Raw genomic sequence first — 21026 nt, 5'->3', positions numbered from 1 at the left:
TGTCTGTCAAGTTACAGAGTCCTTTATCACAATAATATGTATTGAAAACGTAGGCTGTCGCACACTAATTAGCGAAAACATTCATATGCTTTCTACATAATCGCTTGTTGTCTTACTATAGTTCCATTCATTTTACTTAAAACAATTATATTATCTAACGTATTGTTCATTAGTAACAGAGATGAGTAGAAGGCAATACATTTGTCGAAGCATTATGCAAATACGTAACGGTATTTCTCGTGCCAAGGAACGCGGAAGCATGTTTTCCAATAAAGCGAGCAATAAACGCGCACTCGTGACCACCACCGGTGTGTATGTACTCGGCCGTGGACACATTCCAACTGACCATTCAAAAGGTTTGACCTAAACACTAGGAATGACGAACACGATACCCGCTCTACCTTGAAAGTAGCTCTCAACTTTTCGAAATATTACATCAACAAATAATACGATAACAACTTTAGGAACACAAAGAATAGAACGTGTTGCAGACCCTTTTCGCAATACGAATCTTACCGATATTATAAAAAGAGAAAGTTTGTTTTGTTTGTTGAGGTAATCTCGATAACTACTCGATTGTTTTCGATAGTTCTTTCAATGTTCCAAAGTTGTTCCCTTCTCGGCACAGGGTGTGACAAGTTTCGTTGTTCACGTTTGTATCATATCTTTGCGCGATCTGCGTGGTCCGTGATAATTTCGTTTCCCTTTTCGGAAGCGTGCATTATTTCTATATGAAAAGCCTGTACCGCCTGAGGCCTATAGAATATAGATGTCCAAAGCGGTACAAGGAATGGTTTTCTTTGAAATTATACAAAGTTACGAATTCTACGCATAGAATAACAGTAATCTTACAGTTAAGAGTTGGTTCCTTGACTGCACAAGTTAAACCCTTCAATTATAGTTTCCCTTATGAAAATACAAGAAATACAAGCAGGACATAAGTTATTAAAATACTAATATCGTTAAACAAGCGATCGTCAAACAAGTGCATTTGTTGGAGAAATTTATTTTGCGGGCGATATCAGAGGGCGGTCGTAAACATGTCGTCAATAAAGTCTCGAAGTGACCCGCGTCCGCCCCGGGCACGACATTGTTCCCCGGTTTATAAAATTACCCCGTTAAAGGAGCGCGCCTCAAAGGAGTTAGGTAGTGGTTACACTGGTACGGATGTTGCTACGCCGGCTACGCGTATGTTTTCAGAAGCGTGCGGTGTAAAAGTAAGCAATAGTTGGCGGCTGTGGGAGGTTACCGCGGAATGTTGCCGCTTAAGCCAGTTTTATTTCACAGTTATGGTATTCAACTATGATAAATTCAGATCAGCTATTATATGTAGGTTCGCTTACGTTTTGCCTATTGTCACTTAACTTAACAAACCATGCTTCAATGACAAGTTTGTAAGAATCATGTTTACATTTTATCTCAAAAATATTTGTTGGTGCTAAACTCATGGCGATGTTTGGGTAACTGGCCCAAATTATGTGTGAAGCCTTTATTCGCCGTCGGTGTATGTGTAAACCAGCAATGCGCGCCCGATAAGTATTCAATACACGTTTCCACATAAATTAACCAACAGGTGTGTTCTCCCCGAAATGAACATAAATAAAAAACAGATCGAGCGCGAAACGGCGACATTCGCAATAAAGACTTCGATGTTACACATCTTTCGGCGCACAACCACCCGGGGAAAACATGTTTTACACAGAGAGCGCAATCATTTATATCGTATCAAACTTGTTAAAAAGCCAATCAAACCCTTCGTTTCTATAGCTTTAAAAACAACAACATTAAATGTCCATTGTAGGGCTTTTAACAATGGCTGCTTTTTCACGATTTATGTTATTGAACCCCAAAAACAGATGAGAAGTGCTAAACGTCGCCCGCTCCGTACCTTTATTTATATTTAGTGCCTTTATTTATACCCGGTTCGGTGTATGCTAATGTTCCGAAACGGGATGTAGACAGACAGAAATAGCTCCTTACTTGTCACGACAGTTTGCCCCTAAAGCTACTCAACTCGGATGGGTACAATGTTCAGTTACAATATACTATTTCCATCCGCCGTATGCAACGGTAGTGATGTGTAATTTTGTTGTCGTAATCGTAATAAATGCACAAAGTTTGTGGAAATGTTGGACCTCGCCTCACCGCTAGACTAACTGCCGCAAAGTTTTACTAAGAGAGAAAAATTGCGTAGTTTTAATCAAATTATAAGTTGCTTTCGGTAGAAGTTCCGGACTAGACTGGGCTTCAAGTCTTTGCTTTGATTTATTTTCTTTTAATAATATTGAAAGCTTATGGTATCGTTGATTAAGGTTTTATAAAACTAAGAATCTTTTCTGTAACGAGCAATCGAACGTCACGTTCTATGATTAAAACAGGGTGGCAAAAATAACTTTACTTTGTATATGAATTATTATTACTACTTTAAACAGTTGGGAATAATTGGCATCACTTAGTGTTCCACCAAGGCAGTCAAGGTATAGTGGTAGTATAAAACAGGACATGAGAGTTGAAAACTGGACACAAGTTGGCACGTGGGTGCCTGAAGGTGAATGTCGCTGTTGAAATCCTGGCTATCTTAGAGCTATATTATGAAATTAGTAGGAAGCTTTGAATAGTGATGAAGGAAGCTCCTCAGCAATGGAATGAAATATACTCATAAAGCAAAAAAAATGTTAAACGATCTTATTGCACGGCCATAACTTAAAAACTTGATCTTAGCAATAGAACTAGTCGGCATAAATATGCAAAAAACAATCGCTGCACAGTTCGCGTCGAGTTACAGCTTCATCTAATACTTTTCCCTGACCCATTTCCAGGATGAATATAAAAATGCATTTTAAAGGACGTCGGCGTCTTTAGTGAAACTATTAGAAGTGCACTCGGTACGACATCGAAGACTTTCGAAGAGACGTTTGCGTGACATTTACAACGAGTGCTAATTGTCGCTCGACGGTTGCGGTTGTTACGGGAACAGACCTGTATCGAGTGTACTTCGCTTGGATTTCTCTTGTCTGCATCTGATTTGAGCCGATGCAACTTTCGCTCCAGACACGATCTGGTTTTAACGACGTTATGTCTCAACTATTTATTCCTCTAAATCCCTACTATTGTTTCATTAAAATCATTTTCTTATTGTATATGTTATTGTTATATTCATAGGGTACCATTCGTTATGAAAGGCATAATATAACTGAATGTTTTTAACAATTTGGCAGTTGTGCAGTAACAGCACCTAAATGGTGTACTTGGATCGAGCACCTACCGCTCAATTCGAATGTTTTGCCAGGCGTTACTCAATCGGCCCAGAATGTGGTCACCGGTGTCGTCCGCTTGTCGGTCAAAATGATCCGTGGGTGGACAATGTGCCAAACAATTCACCAATATAACTCACGGTTCGAATGCTAAATATTAAATCAAATTCGAATTAATAAAATCTTAAATTGAACATTATAAATAACAAGGTATTCAACCCTATCTAATAAAACATTCATTGGATTTTTATTCCGTTGGTCTTGCATATTAATTCCTTTGTGTTATTTATCTCTTCGACTTCGAAATTATAATCCAATCCACACTTTTTTATAATTTGTCGATATCCATAATTAGTTCCTGTATGTTAATATGAGAAAAACGACCGTTTTTAAAGGCCACCGTTACGGCTCATAGGTCTCACGCCAAGCTAACAGATTCTAACTTTAGTATTCTATTTTAATTTGATGCAAAAGTTTATAAATAGACGACTTGCATCGCATCTAAATGGCGAGTCTAGCGGCTACTACGGATCCCCCGTACAGTTATTTTTGTTTCACTAATGAATCTTAGTTTTCTTTGTCATTGTAAGAATAAAAAAACATTGTTAGTACCTATATCAAAAGTGACTACGTATCAATTCACGTTATGAGATATGAGCAGGTAAAGAGGGAGCTAAATGTTTTTTTTTATAATGGGAAACATCTTAGATCGATGAATATCGGCAGCGCTTGAGGCAGTCGACAGTTAACATAAAACGCGGATATTTAGTAGTTGCGCTCAAGTTTTCCCAGTTAGCGATGATATTGTGTTGGTGCGAAGTTTGCGCCGCCGGATCGCCCAAGGCGTGTCTCCCGCAATAACGTTTTCTTTCCCACAATCTTTGCTTGTGATAATTTAAAACGTGTTTGTGTACCATCCGAGCGGAAGCGCTGAGGGAGCCCTTAGGTCCACAACAAGGACCGGCTCTGGATATAATAAATGTTTATCGATATTAATTTTCTAAGGAAACGATATTAAGCCTGTTTATTGTTATAATGAGGTTCCGGTCAAAGTAAATAATACGAATCTTGGGCTATATTATTCAGTAAATCTATTTGTATCCGTTGTGTTCAGTTACATTTGTTACGGAAAAACTTAATATAAACGCCAAAATAGATTTGAATCAAATTCTAGAATAAATGACACAAATGCTTTTAGGAAATATGCGATACTTCATGTAATCTATAGTTTCTCAGTGTTCAGCAGTTGTGTAGTTATATATGTCACTAAATAATTGGTGAGAGATAGTGAAGACCGGAGACCGATCGGTTGCTACACGCGTGTTTGCTGCCCGTTACCCTACTGCGGAGACAAGCACTCATTTCGATTTGATGAGCCCGACTTGATTGAGTGTATGGCCAGATATAAAACCTTATTATATGGACTTATTTCGTTGAGGAAAATAAAATGTCGCGTGTAGGCTTAACGGCGACGAATTGACATGTCTGTGATCTTGTCGGCAATATTGAACTTTGATGTAGTGGATTTTATTAGAGGTCGTAATTACGTACTAAAAAACGTTGTCATACTCGCAAATATTGAGGTCACACGAGCATCACATGAAACGTGTCTGAAATTATTATTCTGTACAAGATTGAGAGGATGTAATGGTGCATTCACTTACATTTATTGTTAGTGGGCCATTTCCTTTATTGTTTGTACCATATGATCAACCACGAGAAAAATAATGCAATGCATGATTATAACTTATCTAGTGCATATGATCACGACCGCTAATCCATACGAAATTCAAATTCAATACCGTATCGCTGGCATCGTATAAAGAGTTAATATTCAAACTGATGAATAAACCATCCGTGCATGCCGGAACATGCAAAAGAAACTGTGTGCAGTCGTTATCTTGACCTTTGACGGGATTTAATAAAGTGCTCACAAGCAAAAACATGTGGAAGCTTATAGTAATATTTAATGCATTAGTATAATTAAACAGGCCGTGTATTGAGCGGGGCGACAAAGCGTGTCCACGTGACAATTCCAGTAATAACTTTCTCATTGTCGTTGACCAGGACTATCCCTCGCATAAGTTTATATTATAATGGAACCAATATAAGCTGTGTACACAATGTATGCGGGCGCGTCGCTGCCTACATAAATCTCTGGTGATAAATTAGACAATTCCATAAGATAGGGTGCACGCGCGGGCCTACGGGGCCACATGCAGAGAGGCCGTTGGGATAATCGACGGGACTCATGCAATTTGGCATAGTATTTATCGGCCCACGTGTGACGGTGTGTGTAAATAAACTACGTACGTGCTTTTATGTTGCCGGTCAATGTTTTGTTGTATAAACTTTACGAGCTGTAACGTTTACAAAAGGTTGACGGTGATGAATTGATGTTAGAGCGGTTTTCTGTTTTATTGTTGTTTGTTGCCGATACGTACTTTCGTCACTAATGCCTTGTCTTGTTGCGTCATTAGCGGCTGCGTCATCGTTGTTATGTGATTTATCATCTAAAATATGCGTATAAGTTATCTTGTTAGACTCAAGCGGATTACTCCCACGGCGTTCGCTATTGTAAAAAAAAAGATCACGAGAGTGCAACAGTTATATACCTACTGTTCTATTTAGAAAATAAACAAAAGGTTCGGCAAGTTGGCAATCTGTCAGGAAAAGCGAAAGATATGTTGATCTAACAGAGATCTGTGTGCGTCTCATTGAGACACTTGAGATCACGAACATTGAATTGCCTAACAATAATATAAAAATACATTCAGCGGACTTCAAGTATGATCTAAACGCGGCTTTAGACACATTCATATTTATGACGGTCCCATGGCGCGGGGTTATTTTACATCAAGACAAAAACATCGACGCGCGGACCTAGAAATAAACAAAAATTACATCACATCACAGCTCGGATGATTCACAACGGAATTCGTAACAAAACATTAATTTATCGTGGAAAAAATCTTTCAACGTGAAGTTGATCCCAAATAATAGCAGCTTTATATACAGTATACGTCATTATGGTGTCGGGTACGTCAAACCGCGTCGATGTTGACGACCCGAATGACTTGCATGATCCGCCCGGCGATCTCGTATCGATCCCGCTTCGGCCGCCAACCCATTCTTCACAGTTTTATACGTCAAAATAAAAAACACTGTATTAATAAAACATTTTTGTTTGTTTCAGGTAAGACACGCAACTGGATACTACCGACAAAGTCATTTATTTACGACATCGACACGTAACTATGAACCATGGAATTATTTATAAACTAAAACCTATTTCAAAAATGTACTAAGCTTCCCCTTTGGGCTTTTCCAACGTTTGGCTTTTAATTAAAGATAAAGCTGATTACTATAACTACAAATGGCCACGCATTTGTTCCAATTCAGCGATACCTCGGCGTTACGCCGTAGACTCCTCCACAGAAGCCACTCGATTTTATTAAAGCCAATTATCATAAATCAGTAATGAACCCCACGAATACGTCATAGACTCTATTTGTCCGATATTGATTCCAAATTTAAAATTAGGTTGATGTTTGGTTGTTGTTAACCAGTGCCTGATGTTTTTTTTTATTTATATTTCATACTAAATACTCAGGAAAACATGTTTTATACCATACATACTAAATAAAAATCGTAAAATTGAAGACTATTCACAGCACACACTCACAAACGCAACAAAATTCTATTTAGTCGAGTTTCCCTTTGATCCCTTAAAAGCAACACGAAAGTCATTACGCAGTTTACGGTAGTCCCTCAGCATTTTTAATCCGTCCTGTATTTTAAATAGGATTGCATCGATTCAGCTGATGATATGAGATGAGATTATTTTGGCTGTGGATGTCACGTGGCGGGCCGCTGTTAGATATTTCAATCAGCCGGTCAAGGAACTATTACATCGCCGGCACCATTATCTTGGCCCGGAGATTGATGGCCCAATATTGCGATGGACTGCGATACGTATATACAACACTTTACATATACAAATGCCTAATAAAACTCGCGATATACGCCAAGTAATTTATGTCAATAATGTATTTTTATACATTTTGTTTCCAACTGATTGTGTCCGGTGTCGTACGCTATTAATAGGCGACATTAAAACGGCTGACATCACGCTAATTAAATTTAAATTTTCATGTTTCAACATATTTATGTTAATGTTAAAGCATACTCTGTTGTCCATGTCAATAACTATCTTTAATGTCGTACATTTTCTACGATTCAGAGAAATTGTTGTTGACTGTGAGTGTTAAAAGTTTTTAAAAAGATACTACGCTTACCTTAAATTACCTTCAGGATTCATAAAAAACTTACTTTAGCACAAATACACATTAAGGGAAGTATTTCTAAGTGTTATAGCGTAGATGACCGATTAATGTGATCAATTCCGATTAAAATATGAATTGTTTGCCATTGTCTTTTTGGATCGCACTGTATTTGTTGATATCCTTACATTGACAACTCGTTTTATGTTTGTATTAAAAACGAATCTCGTTTTGTCTACGTTTTTTTGTATAGCTCGCGTGATATTTGACCGTTCAGTTTTATTATATCATAGTTCAAAGAAATCGTTAATATCAATTCGTAGACTCGAGTTTTGCAATGCACTGGTTTTGTTGGGAATTGCAATTGCAAAGCGTTTCTTAGAACATGACACAAATAATTTTGTATTATTGGAATTAAAGATTTGTGCAAGGTGTGACGTCATCAATAAGCAAAAATGCATCCGTGTTGCGACAAACTCAGGTCTCTATTCGAATAAAATTGATGGGAAGGCCAATATCGTAATGCGAAACACGGGCGTACACTACCGAACGACTATTTTGAGACCGTATCGCGAACCCCGATCTATTTGATGGACTCGGTAGCGTGGTGAGGAATAAAACCCCCTATGCATTGGACGCTAATCATGTTATGTGATCTAACTTTGGTATTTTGAGTAATTGGGGAATTCCGAAACGTTACCAATCCACCTTTTTTAAATTTAAAACCTGTCAACAAAATGTGATCCGAAATGTTAGAACATTGGCTCCTAATGAAATCAATATGATCTTTTATGAATGAATAAATATCGGAATCAACCAATGCAATCTGTTTAATGTTTCATTATACTTACATGTTTTTTCATATAAACGAGGTAGGAAGTTGGCGCGCATGATTTATAGCGCAATCAATTACAACTACTTACCTCACACGAGACGAGTGTACGTTACACTTTATAAAAATGCATTTGCAATATGCAATTTGAATTTCAAAACGTCATAATAAAGTTAGCGGCAAAGCAGTAGTGGAACAATGCGCGCGCGCCGGTCGCCGAGCTGACGCGCGGTAGCCGCTGGCGCCGCAACGCTCCAGTTGTCTTCGTCTGCGCACCTACCCGACCAGATACATCATTATACAAGGGGTTACCACAAGCTTTTTGCATGCTAAGCCAGACAACACACATTACAGCAGAATTTAAATCGCGCGATTATCATTTTTAAAGGCCTACATCGACGCATGCTGCGTCTACTATTCTAATTTCACCAACGCAAACTCCCGTGAGTCATACATTTTACTCTAAAAATACGCACCAAATTAGTTTTATATAGAAGACCACTCTCCGCGCTCAACACGCAAATCTAAATAAAGAATTATCAGTTTAGCGCCTGCTCCACTCATGTCGTGTGCCTACCAATGACAACAACTGTTTGTTTTTCTTATAATTATTATCGTTCCTGCGGCTAGACAGTGAGTAACTGTGATGTTGACCTACCTAAAAAATGTAAGAGTAATTTATATGCATCTGTAAGACGTCGTCTTTGTAACCATTAATGTGTCGCTAGCCACTTAAAAATTGGCCAAACTTTTGAAACTGTTAATAAAATAGCTATTTTATGCGATAACTATAATTATGTTGTTACGCTTTTTGCTCGAATTTCAATAATAATTTACTAACAGATCATGAATGTTTAAACGTAAATTTCACTTAAAAGTCTGAGCATTTCGTGGCATTGGCGTTGCCAAGAGATTATTTTGCAACACCTATACATTCTTGTCACTTTCTTTCGTGCAGTTTCTTTAAGTCATAATAATATTTATTTATACGTGCAAAATAAACTATTAATTCTTTTCTAAAGTAATATTTAGTAATATAATGAAAGAAGTGGTATTAAACTTTATAGTTCCTAAATAAATGTACTCTCATGTGTTGACATCTCTCATTTCACGTTACAATATATTTTTGTTCCTCGCTGACCTCATTACTGTTTTAATGGACTGAAGACTGGAAAAAAGTCTTGTCTGTTTGACCGACGTGACGATCTAAAACAAATATGTAAAATATTAGAGCAGCTGACTTATCATACCTCTTCTTACCCTTAGAGGAAGACGTCCTTCAGCTTAATGAGTGTTAAATTCTTGAGTTAACAATCTGCCAAGTTGCACTTGTTAGTCAAGTTCGGCAACAGTTGACACGATTCGCGCGGCCAAGTTCCGGCCCCCTTATGCACTTTTTTGGTCTTGTAACGTCGCCAATGGAAACTTTCACGTACCCTTCCGCTGACAAATTGCATATCGTCGTGGCGTCGAGTGCATTATAAACGTTTAAATTTGATACACGGTACAGTTCACTGACTAAATATGTTGCGATATAATAACCGTAAAAATGAATTAATTAACGGTATACTTCAACTTCAAACACTCGCCGACCATTATGAAAAGTTGAACCGATTTAATCAGTCTGTGGACGTGTTGTTTTCAAACTCAGTCTTCGAAACTCATCATCAAATAATTAAGCAAAAGTGCACGCCAATCTCAAAGGCATTGTGATACACACGATGGGTCATAAAGAGGGCACAGGTCGGCTAGCGACCTTGCGGGTGTATTCTGAGCGGCCGCGGGAGCTATTTCGGCGCGTCGACATCGATCCGAGCCACAAAACTGGAGCAGCCTCATTGGCACCTGAGATGCATCAAGCTAAATCAACGATTGCGAGATCGACGTCTTCGAACCACGTCAATTCGTAACCTTTGTATTCTAAATTTATTTTTTGCAAGATGTCAACATTGTCAAACAATTGGGAATCTCATTGCCAAGTGTCAAAAGCACGAAACTTTCAAAGTGGAATACATACATTAAGTTTTAATTTCACCCCTGGTGGGTAGCGGTTTAAGTTTCACTTTTGCATAGTTGCGAGGTCTTTTCTTACAATGTAATTGGCGTGAAACTTACAGTGCGGCGACAATGGAACACTCGCTTATTTTTGGCACGATCGTAGTATGAACCCGGTAACAGAGAGTGCCGGTGACATTTAATTATACTATTACGTATGTCGACAGTCTGGTCGCGGCGACGTTAATCATGACGCGGTCGCGAATACACATAATCGGCCACATGCTGGTCTGTTGTTTCTATACCGTACTACGTATACATACTGTTACTAACCTAACTTATGCAAATAAACGTAACAAATAGCAATAGGAACAGCTGTTTCGTAGTGCTTATTAGAGTCGGATAATACATGAAAATACTGTGAAGGTTCTCTATTGATAGTTAGTCTTCTACATTCAGTATATTAAAATGTTTTTGAATGCTTCTCTTATCTTCGGTATTACCGTCTTTGTTACCAAAATACTACCTGCTTACACTCTTAGACAGCGTTGTTGTTACTTTTAAATACATTGCTCAAGCGCATCAACAAGGCTCGATACGTTCGACTGATAGAGTGAATACACCCGCGCACAGGTTCCCTGTTTAACCTCATCGCCGTAGCTAAATTACGATAAGATAGTATGACATTGGCCAAAATTCTCTCGTTCACTTGAGTGGTTCGTCGGCTCAAGGTGACCGGCGGGTGCGTTGACATTCAGACGCCTTTATCAGAACAGTCGGCGGGTTCACGACGCGCCTATGTTTATTAGCGGCCCGGTTGCTGAGTGCTGACGTTACGATACGATTACTAGAACACAACTAATCTTTATCTGTGACAGATATCACAGGTATCATTATTAACCACAATCAAAACAAAACTATTGATCAACTTATCTTAATCTATAGTATCGATGTCGAATAACATGCAGTTATATTAAGTTTGTTTGACCACAAATAATTGAGTTTAAGTAATTCTAATATTTTGAAGGGGCGGCATAAAAATATTTCGTATTTTTTTATGTTCTGTATATTGCGTCATTTATTATAATTAAACAGTAATTTAATTAACATATAGGTAATGACTAGATATTTGCATTTCTATTTTGGAGCATGGCCTGAAGGCCGGCTGCACTGTGGCATCCGTCACTGAGGAATTTACCAGCGTCTTGCCTGAAGGCAATCTATCGGCTAATAGCTCGAATTGTACGTTGTACTGCAAATCGGTGGATTTATTGACCGATATCGTCCTCGCTCGATTACTTGCCAAAGGGTGGACGACCCGTTTCGGGGAGACAAGACTTGGATGTCCGAATCTTGTTATTGCAATGATTCATTTTGTTGCCTATTGTCGAAGCGGCCGATACATTTGATTATATTTAGATAATCTTATACGAGCACCCGAACCTTGTTAGATGGTTTCATATATTCATAATCCTTTTGACGAAATGCTTTTTCTGCTTTTCACATGTTATGGAGGCTTGATAAACGGATTTAACTTCGTAAATCGCGTCTGTCTGCGCCTCAATTGCAAACTAACAGAGGCAATGATTGAGTGCAGCGAAGAACTCTATTAAAGCCGAGATGGTATCTCGCTGCTGTCACGTGAACCGATCGCCTGCGGCCTATACGAATCACAGCACCATTCTGTATGTTCTTGGCATTCGGTCTCCATTGCCATTCTACCAAACAACGAGCAATAGCAATTATAAAAATCTAGATTCCTTGATAGTGAAAATCTATTAATAATATATTATTAACTCATGTGAATATTTTCTGACGCGACCTTAAGATAATAGCGTTACAGAAATAAATCGTACGTTATTTACAAGATATCGACTTGACATTTTCGTAGGCTCGATAAAAAAAGAGTGTACATAATAGCAATAGCAACAAATCTCAATGTGTTTACTTGACAACAACTGGGTTTTCTTCGTCAACACAGCCGGAGGGCGTCGGGCTTCGAATAAAGGAAATAATGGAAATTATTCGCGGCGTCGCGACCCGCGAACGGTTATCGATGGAGGCAATTTGGCGAATAAATGGCCCGGTAATGATTGGACCCCTCCCGGCTTCAGTAAGCACTTGATGTGAGGTCTGTTTGTGTACCACCACAGCTCTCTTGTGCACATTTCACCATATAACTGTACGTACTCAATTTGTTTTCATAATAAAAACGGAAAGTACGCTACATGAACTTGAACTATATTTTTATTTTGTATTTAATAAAACAATCGCCCGTTCTTGCGGTTAAGTAATGTAGTTTGATTTACGTAAAACACATGTCATTTGTTGCTAACTCAATAGGTTTTTTACAGTTCAAGGTTTTGTTTGACTCAACCAATAAGAATCAAATGATGTTAATTATTGAATAAATTACTATAGTTAGTCAAAAAACGTCAACTTTGCTAAGCATAAGATACCTATAAAAAATCATACCATCAATTTTTACTACGGAATTTTTAGAAAAGTTATATAAGTAAATCTAGCATTAATATTGAAACTAAATATTTGCATTTGGGAAGAAAATAGTAACTAAGCTAGTCAAAATTACCTATATTTGTACTGAAACGTGTAAATCTATAAAATGCCTAACTACCAAGACAAAGATATCGTCAAAGCAATCTGTAGTATTCAATCTGTGGACTTTGATCTAACTGAAATTGATTAGGCAGTTATTAGCGGACGCCTGTCACACCGTTGCGTAATAATACTGTAATGTTCATATTGTGTAATAACTGCAATAACAATACGACCGTGCAATAATAGCTGACTATGTAGACTGGTATTTATTGTTTTAACATTTTATTTATATAACACGGTTACTTCGCTGTATCATAATAGTAAATAAAGCATCGACCTACATAAGAACATGAGGTTCTAAGACTGTTCAGTAATTATGGCACTTTTACCGATGACGTTTTGTAGAGATTAAACATTTGTAGAATAGAGTATGTGTTTCGTAGATTCGCATTACTTTATTAATGCCCGGTTTCTGAGGCACATTTGACGGTAGTTCATCTATTCAAATTGTTTTTTATATGAGTTTAAACGCTAAATGTACCTTAGCAACCGGGGTTAAGTCTTGGCTTTTTTACTGCCTAGAATTTTGTGGCAACAGCTCAATAGGCAGTGTCATCAAACCGCAACCATTCCTACCAACTTTCTTAGTCAGAAGCAGAATTAAACGACTGGACACCTTCTTGCTATATGATATATCCACCCAGAGAGCTATAAATAATATTTATTATACATCACAGATATTGCACATCAAACGATTAAATGGTATAGTAATTAACTTATTATTGTTTTATTATAATTAAATAATTTTCCGTGTAGAAACCACCGATAATGAGTGATAGACGCTATTAATATTATTTTATTTATACCTTAGTTATCTCTTCCGTAAAACGTAATTTGCTTTGTGATTTAAATATCTAGCCGTAGTGCTTATCAAAAATTAAAATTGCGTACACATTTCAGACGTTATATTACGCGTCAATAAAAACCATTAGTAAATGTGTAAGTAATACTGTTAACCTTGATGTTCTTATTGGGAATTTACTCCAATCGTATAAATTGATGAAATTAATGAACGAGGCTAAGAAAAACTAATTTATTTCTTTGTATTTTTACTGTTTGATGCTGCTACACGGTCTGACAGATGTCCAGCGCTACGTGCTACGCTAACGTAGCAAAATATCTCCGAATGTTTAGACGTTAATTACGTAGCACGCACACCTTGTCTCAGCCCTACGCCCTCTGACCACCCGTACGACGTTTAATGTGTTTCCTTATTTGTACACGCCAATACACACACGCGATGTCACTGAAACAAATATTTTTTTGACACAACACCGCCAAATATCGGTTATTAAATATTCTCACAATCATTTAAAACCAAACTACATACTTTACATGTGAAATGCCTACTCAATTCGTGTGGTCAATCAATAATAAAGCATCAAACATATTTCATATCGCATTCACGTGAAACGACTTCCGACGAAGTATTAAGAACAACACAATTTTGATGATGCAAAGGTATGTGATGTGCATCATACATGTAATCGGTACCGCAATGAAAATTGGATTCCGTTTAATCTGAAGCGGATGAAATGAAATTCTCTAAACTGCGTGCTCTATCTAGAAATGGTTGGGATGCTCAGTTGCGACGAGGCGTCGCCTCTCTTATGCATTTCCTTTATTTATGTAGGTACGTGTGTTTGTTCATAGGTACGTATCTAACGTTTGTTTATGTTTATGTAGCCGATTGGACAAAGAGAAAACCGCACGAGATTACTTGATATGGACGTTTCCGTTTCAATTTGTTGTGATTTGTTAGTTTTAACGGAAACCAATCACTGGTTATTGTTAGCAGTCAATATTGTTGATTCTGAGAACCCATAATAAATAAATTTAATAATAAATTTAACCCATTAATGTCCCACTGCTGGGCAAGGGTCTCCTCCCGTAATGAGGCAGGGGTTAGGCCTTGAGTCCACCACGCTGGCCAAGTGCGGGTTGGGGACTTTGCATGCCCTCAATAAATGTATTAAACAAATTTTAGGCATGCAAGGTTTCCTCACGATGTTTTCCTTCACCGTTGGAGCATGTGATAATTATTTCTAATACACACATAACTCCGAAAAGTCATTGGTGTGTTGCCTCGGGTTCGAACCTGCGACCACTTGCGTGGGAGATGACAACTTATACCACTCGGCTATCACTGCTCTCGAAAACCCATAAATTGTACAAATATCTAGATTGAGGCTCGCTTTAGTAGTGCAGACATCATAACGATAACCAGATAGGAATTCGTGTTTGATAAGAAATTACGATATCTTATGTTTTGATTTGCCAAAAGAATTAGGTCAAGCGTGTCACTTTTTGGTGATAAAATAAATATAAAAATTTTATATTTATTATCAATCATGTGTTTTATCAGTATTTAGACATTTTATGAATAATCCACGTCTGCCCCATTAAGTTAATCCCATAAAGATATCACTTATTTAATCAACAAGCAACAAACCATTCGAGATGAAGGTAATTAGAATATGCTTTGATGATAACAATCAAAATGACTATATTATAGAGACGAGAGGAGACGCAGCACAAAAGACGGCAAGAATTCTCGGAATTCAATTCCCTATTAGCAAACGTTAGGAGCCACTCCACCAGAATATTATTCATCGGTTACGCCTACTCCGCGTAATCGACAAAATGTATGTAGAAAATACCTCCTTATACCCTCACAAAGGTACAAGATTCTATAAACTAACCTGTGTTCTGAGAATACCATAGTTCGACCTTTGCTTGTTAGATTTTCCCGCATAATTAAATTGTGTTTATTAAACATCTCGGTAAAGTTACTACGGCGGAAATATTAAAGGGAAGATAATCTCAAACAATTTGCTTTATAGCAGGGATACTGAATTAAGATAAATTAAAAACGAAATACAATATTGCAGTTTTAAAAAAACTTTAAACGAACCGTCAAGATGTGTATCGAAGCCGACTCGTTGCAATTTTGTGCGATTTATCTTGTTAATCTTTTGTTTTTTTCGCCGACTTCACCTCCGCGGAATGTGGATCGTTTGTGATTCCGGAAAAATGCCCCTGTCAACGACCGACCACCCGATATAGTGTGGACCCGTTATATTACCCGAGTGATCGACCTGGACTCCTGCCACGATCCCGGCGCCCGGCTAATTATAACCACTCGCTCATAGAATAAACAATCCCATGCTAATACCACCAAGGAATAAAATTGCTTACACTAAACCCTCACATGATACGATTAATGAGCTGTTGGGAGCTATTTTATATCGTGTATGACGCGATAATTGCTACAATTCCAATACATTGACTTGTTAAGGCCGTCGAGGTCGATAACTCATTACATTCCTTCAAGTATACTCACTTTGTTTAGACATTTGAAGGAATAAACCTTGTAAAAAAATTGCTTAATTCAACAACATTATAATTAGGAATTCCACAATGCACCTGAGTCATGGAACTGACCCAGTAAAAAATGCAACTTTGCGTTCAACTCGCCTATAAACGTATATTTTTATACCACCAAAATTTCCGGCCTCTTAAGTGTGTTGACGTGAAAAATTCGCGTAGACTCCCGAAGTGGCGCATGTGGGACGCGCGTCAACTGACCAAAACAACGAGGTCGGTCTTTATTCACGTATGCGGAATCGTCTACTTGAGCTGGAGAATAGGTATAGCAGCGATAACGAGCCAGTCGTGTCCTCGCAGCCGATTATTGCGGTTGCTACATCAATATATTTGTTCTCGCATATTTTAACCGCTGAAAATACAATTCGCATTAACAAGGGCCTCGCGCACCGTGTGGAGTCAAGTGTCGGATGAATTTCTACGTCTAGCCTTGCGTTTAAAACTGTCAAGGCGAGTGTGGACTGAGTGCAACGAGTGGCTTGTAAACTGTTTGGCTTGTAAGCGAGTGAGCAGTGGTGCAGTGACCCACCAGCCGTGCGTGAAGACGGGACGATGGTGCGCAAAGGGGAGAGGTCCACCGGCACCCTGTTCAGGACTCTGGCCGACACGCTCCGGTGGCAATCTCTCCGCGCCGTCACTATGATGCGTTCGGTAAGCAACAGACGCTTTGCTTGGACGCATTACGCGATTGTTTTCATGTTTATTATTTGTTAGTTAACTGAACTAACTACGTTTTTAAGTAAAGACTTTGACATTTGTGAATTTCTAATTAGTTCAATGTACCAGTAATAATGTAGCGATTTCTATTGGCAATTATTCTATAATTGTATTTACAATACACACAGGTGTGTACAACTGTGTTGTCGTTATCGTCGTTTATTGTGTTTGCCTCTCGTCGTGTTGACGTCACGGCATTGTGTAAAACTTGTAGGAAACTCAATTTTTATCTGATAATCAATATAATATCGATTGACGTTTAATGCCGCAATGTTTTGACATGTGCTCACGATGCGTCCGTGTGACCGTCTCGGACCGTTCACGTGCCTTTATCGGAATCTATCGCAATCTGTGACCTCAAGGGCGGAGATCACGTTGCGTAAACAAGCGCAGTGACACCGTGCCATATCATCCGTACCTTTACTGCACATTTGAGATACCCAATGTTCGACCCATTGTGTATACACGTGTATCGGCATCAGTTTAATAACATGCCTTATCTACAACAAACTTGCTCCGTTGTTTATTTTTTTATTGTAATTAAAATCGAATGAGCTATTACTGGTTGCATAGAAGCTAGTATTTACGTTTGTCGTTCTAAAACGATATTGTATATAATGTGAAATCCTCTTTTGACTTCAACTCATTGAACTTATTGGAGCAACAAAACACGTGAAAAACGAAGAGTAGTGATTTGGCTCATTGTTGACAATCGCCAAACAGAAACGTCCCAAAAATGTCAACAAACACAACCGCAAACAAGTTTTGACTCTTAGATACATTGGCAAAAAGTTGATACACAAGCCAACGAACCGATAAATTAGGTCAAACAGACGTCGAGTGCGATGCATATGTAACCTAGAACGGTGAGCGAATTGTCGCATTTTGTTTACATGCCAGTGTATACGTAATACGTCAGTACATACAGGTGCGACGCAGACGTTCGGCCCAGGTCTTGTTGACCCAGTTAGACCTAGCCATTTCTTATCTGTTCTACTTGATGCAGTCTGGAATGACCTGTCTATCGGGAACTTGATTCCTTTCCTCTTTTACCCGAGAATAGTTTGAATAGCTTTTCTTCGGGAACTTTGTCCAGGTTTATAAATGATGCTATCTCAGATTGACTATTAGGATCCAGTTGATAATACAATTTATTATGTAGACTTTAAAGAATATTATTATTGATCAACACTTTTATAAAGTTACCTGAGAAGTTTTAACAGTACAAAAAAACTTTGAAACATTTTAAAGTTGAGACTTAAGAGATGAGGCTATATTTAGTTCACTTTGTTTGATTGTTATAAATAATAACAGATTTGTAAAAAGATCTGACAAACAATGAGTCGAAAAACGAGATTAGAATTTTTAAATAGAAGTCTTATTTACTTGCTTTACATAACAAACGCCTATGTAGTATGTATTTCTCCTGAGGTAGGTGAATGTGAACTCCACTGTCCTATAGCTATTGTTTTTTGACTTTGTTAAATAAGTCATGGTATATTTTTATACGTTAACCTTATTATAGTACACGTCATTTAACTTTGTATGTACAAATTTAAAAATACTAGAGACATACATAGGTGAGAAGAGTAAGGGGGCTAACGACTGCGGTGTCTTTCTATTCCATTTTTTGCGGTCTGCTTCTGCGCAGCGGCTTGTGACTATATTCCGACACACAAAATTAAACGGCGCGAATTATATGACTTCAAACATTTACCTGGGATTATTTTTCAATTGTTCCCAAAGTCGATTAGTCAGTAATTAAACCTTCATTTAACCTTATTATGCTAGATGACACACATGTTCATTATGTTATGACTAAAGGTCGTCATAGTCTCAAAGACGTAGACACACTCGTATTATGTAGTTGTTAGTCACACAAACCACCACTAACATCAACGTCGTAGGTATGTATACTTCCTGTATACAACATTACTAGGCCATGAACATCTGGAATATCATCTGTGTAATAATAATGAGGTTAGATCATTGCTTTTTTATAACTTTGTCCATCAACTAAGAATAACGCTGTAGACTATGTAGTCTAGTATTATATAGAACTTATGTAGAGACGTAATCTAAGTAGATTGAATGTCGTTTTTGTATGTTTGTTCTACATTAAGATTTTGATTTGATTGTGACTGAAATAATATGGTTACTATTACAAGATCACAGAGGTATAAAACCACTGTTACTAGGTGGTGTTTTAAGTTTGATTCAGTAAAATCTCTTCATAGGCACATTCACTGGTTTCATCGTTATTTATTAATAATATTTCATATTGACGTTCTTACACCGAGTTCTTTAGACGATGCATGTCAGACATCTAATACAATTCGACACACTTAGTAGTCTAGCAAAGTATACCCCTTACATTATGATCATCACCATTAGTCGCCATTCGCGACGAGACTCAGCTGTTGAGGCGACGTCTGGATGCTATTAATAAAACTGTTAGGACGGTCACACTGTGTCTAACAGACTTCATGGCATATGGAATTTTGATGGACTGTATTTCTTTAGTAGAGTTTTGTCTACAATAAGCACATTGCCTCAGATTTTGACAACAATAAGCACATTATAGTCTTCCTGCTTTCTCTCTCTTGGGAACTCTTAACGAAAAAGGGGAGATAAATAAATTAACTTTGGTAAAAAACAATATAAGCAGAAATTGGCCCAAACACTGGTCCTTTAACAAGGCTTAGTCTTGTTTCCATAGTTTCGGAAGTTACCCCAAGCAATACTTTTTCTGTTTCTCATTTTTTTGTTGAAATTTCAATGCTGTATTTGGCAAAACAATGCCAGACGATACTAATTACTATAAGTATTAACTACCCTGAGCTTAGATTAAGCTTAAAGAAAATACTCTAGCTACGCAGTGAAAACACCCCTTTATTCATGGTTTTTACTTTGATATTATGGCTAAGAATAATATTATATAATTATATTTGTTCGGCTATGGTTTTGCTTAAATACCCTCTGGTTATATTATAAATTGGTTTCCTTTGAATAAAAATATATTTGAATTGCTCAGCAGGCCAATTACTTGATTGAGAACTGTTATTTTAAGTCCCCTCCAGCTACATTTGTTGCTAAAAAATGTTTATTAAATCTATGTAAAAATAGTTCAAAAGTGGTAGGTGGTATTTGATTAATATTTTGCGTGGTCCTTAGTAACACCCACATCTTTAATATCAGAGTGGGAGTGAAAATATTAAGGTACCGACGGCTGCTGATATATTAACCAATTTGCAACAGAATCTTTAATGTGTTATTTGGTTTTGTTGCAATATGTCCCCAATATAATCTTTCGTGTTAATAAATCTAGCGTCACCCGTAATGGACGTTAGGAATGCTGTAAACTTTCATACAACTTTATTTAATCTTCGGTCTCTTTCTGACAAAATCGTCGCTTTTAAATTTGTTTCAAAACTTCATTTCCAACTTCCGAGATTCTCTACTGTACAGTTCATAATAATTCTGACTTTCTTGTTATGTAACTGGAAAGGTCTAAATCCCTTGCCTTGTTGCAAACATACGGTCCATGGAAAGCGTTTGTATCGTACCATGTTCGACAAATCGACGAACAGCTGGATGTAAAAGCTATGTCATGCATTTAGATATAATGGCTATAGAAAGAATCCGAACTCGTTTGTTCGATACAAAAAAGAGCGTACAAAATAGCTTAAAGCTGTATAAAATTGCAGCTGCAGTGTGTGCGGGGTTGATCAGTGTTCGGTTCGTTATCGTGGCGGGCAGCAATACATTGGATCGGGAGCGCAGCCGAGTCTAGTCAACGTCGGCGGCGGCGGCGTGCCGTATCGCCGGAGCCGCCATCCGCAGAGATGACTATGCTCGCTCTCATTCATTAGAGGGGCGGGAGGGCCGGGGCGCAAGACGTCGCGCGCCGCCCGACGATATCGATTTTGTCCCACTCTC

General features: G+C 37.9%; 1 protein-coding gene across 8 annotated transcripts in view; it reads left to right on the top strand.

Annotated features, from left to right (window-relative positions):
• mnb (minibrain) overlaps positions 1 to 21026 on the top strand; it is a 93993-nt gene that overhangs the window by 51984 nt on the left and 20983 nt on the right. The window contains exon 1 of one of the 8 annotated variants that reach the window (XM_076120422.1): positions 16654 to 17021. The exons of the other annotated variants lie outside the window; for them this stretch is intronic. Within the exon in view, the coding sequence (XP_075976537.1) occupies positions 16923 to 17021 (99 nt within the window). The 5' untranslated portion in view covers positions 16654 to 16922. Of the gene's footprint in view, positions 1 to 16653; positions 17022 to 21026 lie in introns of those variants that run through there. 8 annotated transcript variants of the gene reach the window in all.

Source organism: Anticarsia gemmatalis, chromosome 12, assembly GCF_050436995.1.
Source record: "Anticarsia gemmatalis isolate Benzon Research Colony breed Stoneville strain chromosome 12, ilAntGemm2 primary, whole genome shotgun sequence".
Classification (NCBI taxonomy): Eukaryota; Metazoa; Arthropoda; class Insecta; order Lepidoptera; family Erebidae; genus Anticarsia; species Anticarsia gemmatalis.
Note: the sequence above shows the minus strand (reverse complement) of the source record. Positions and strands in the feature narration are given on the sequence as shown.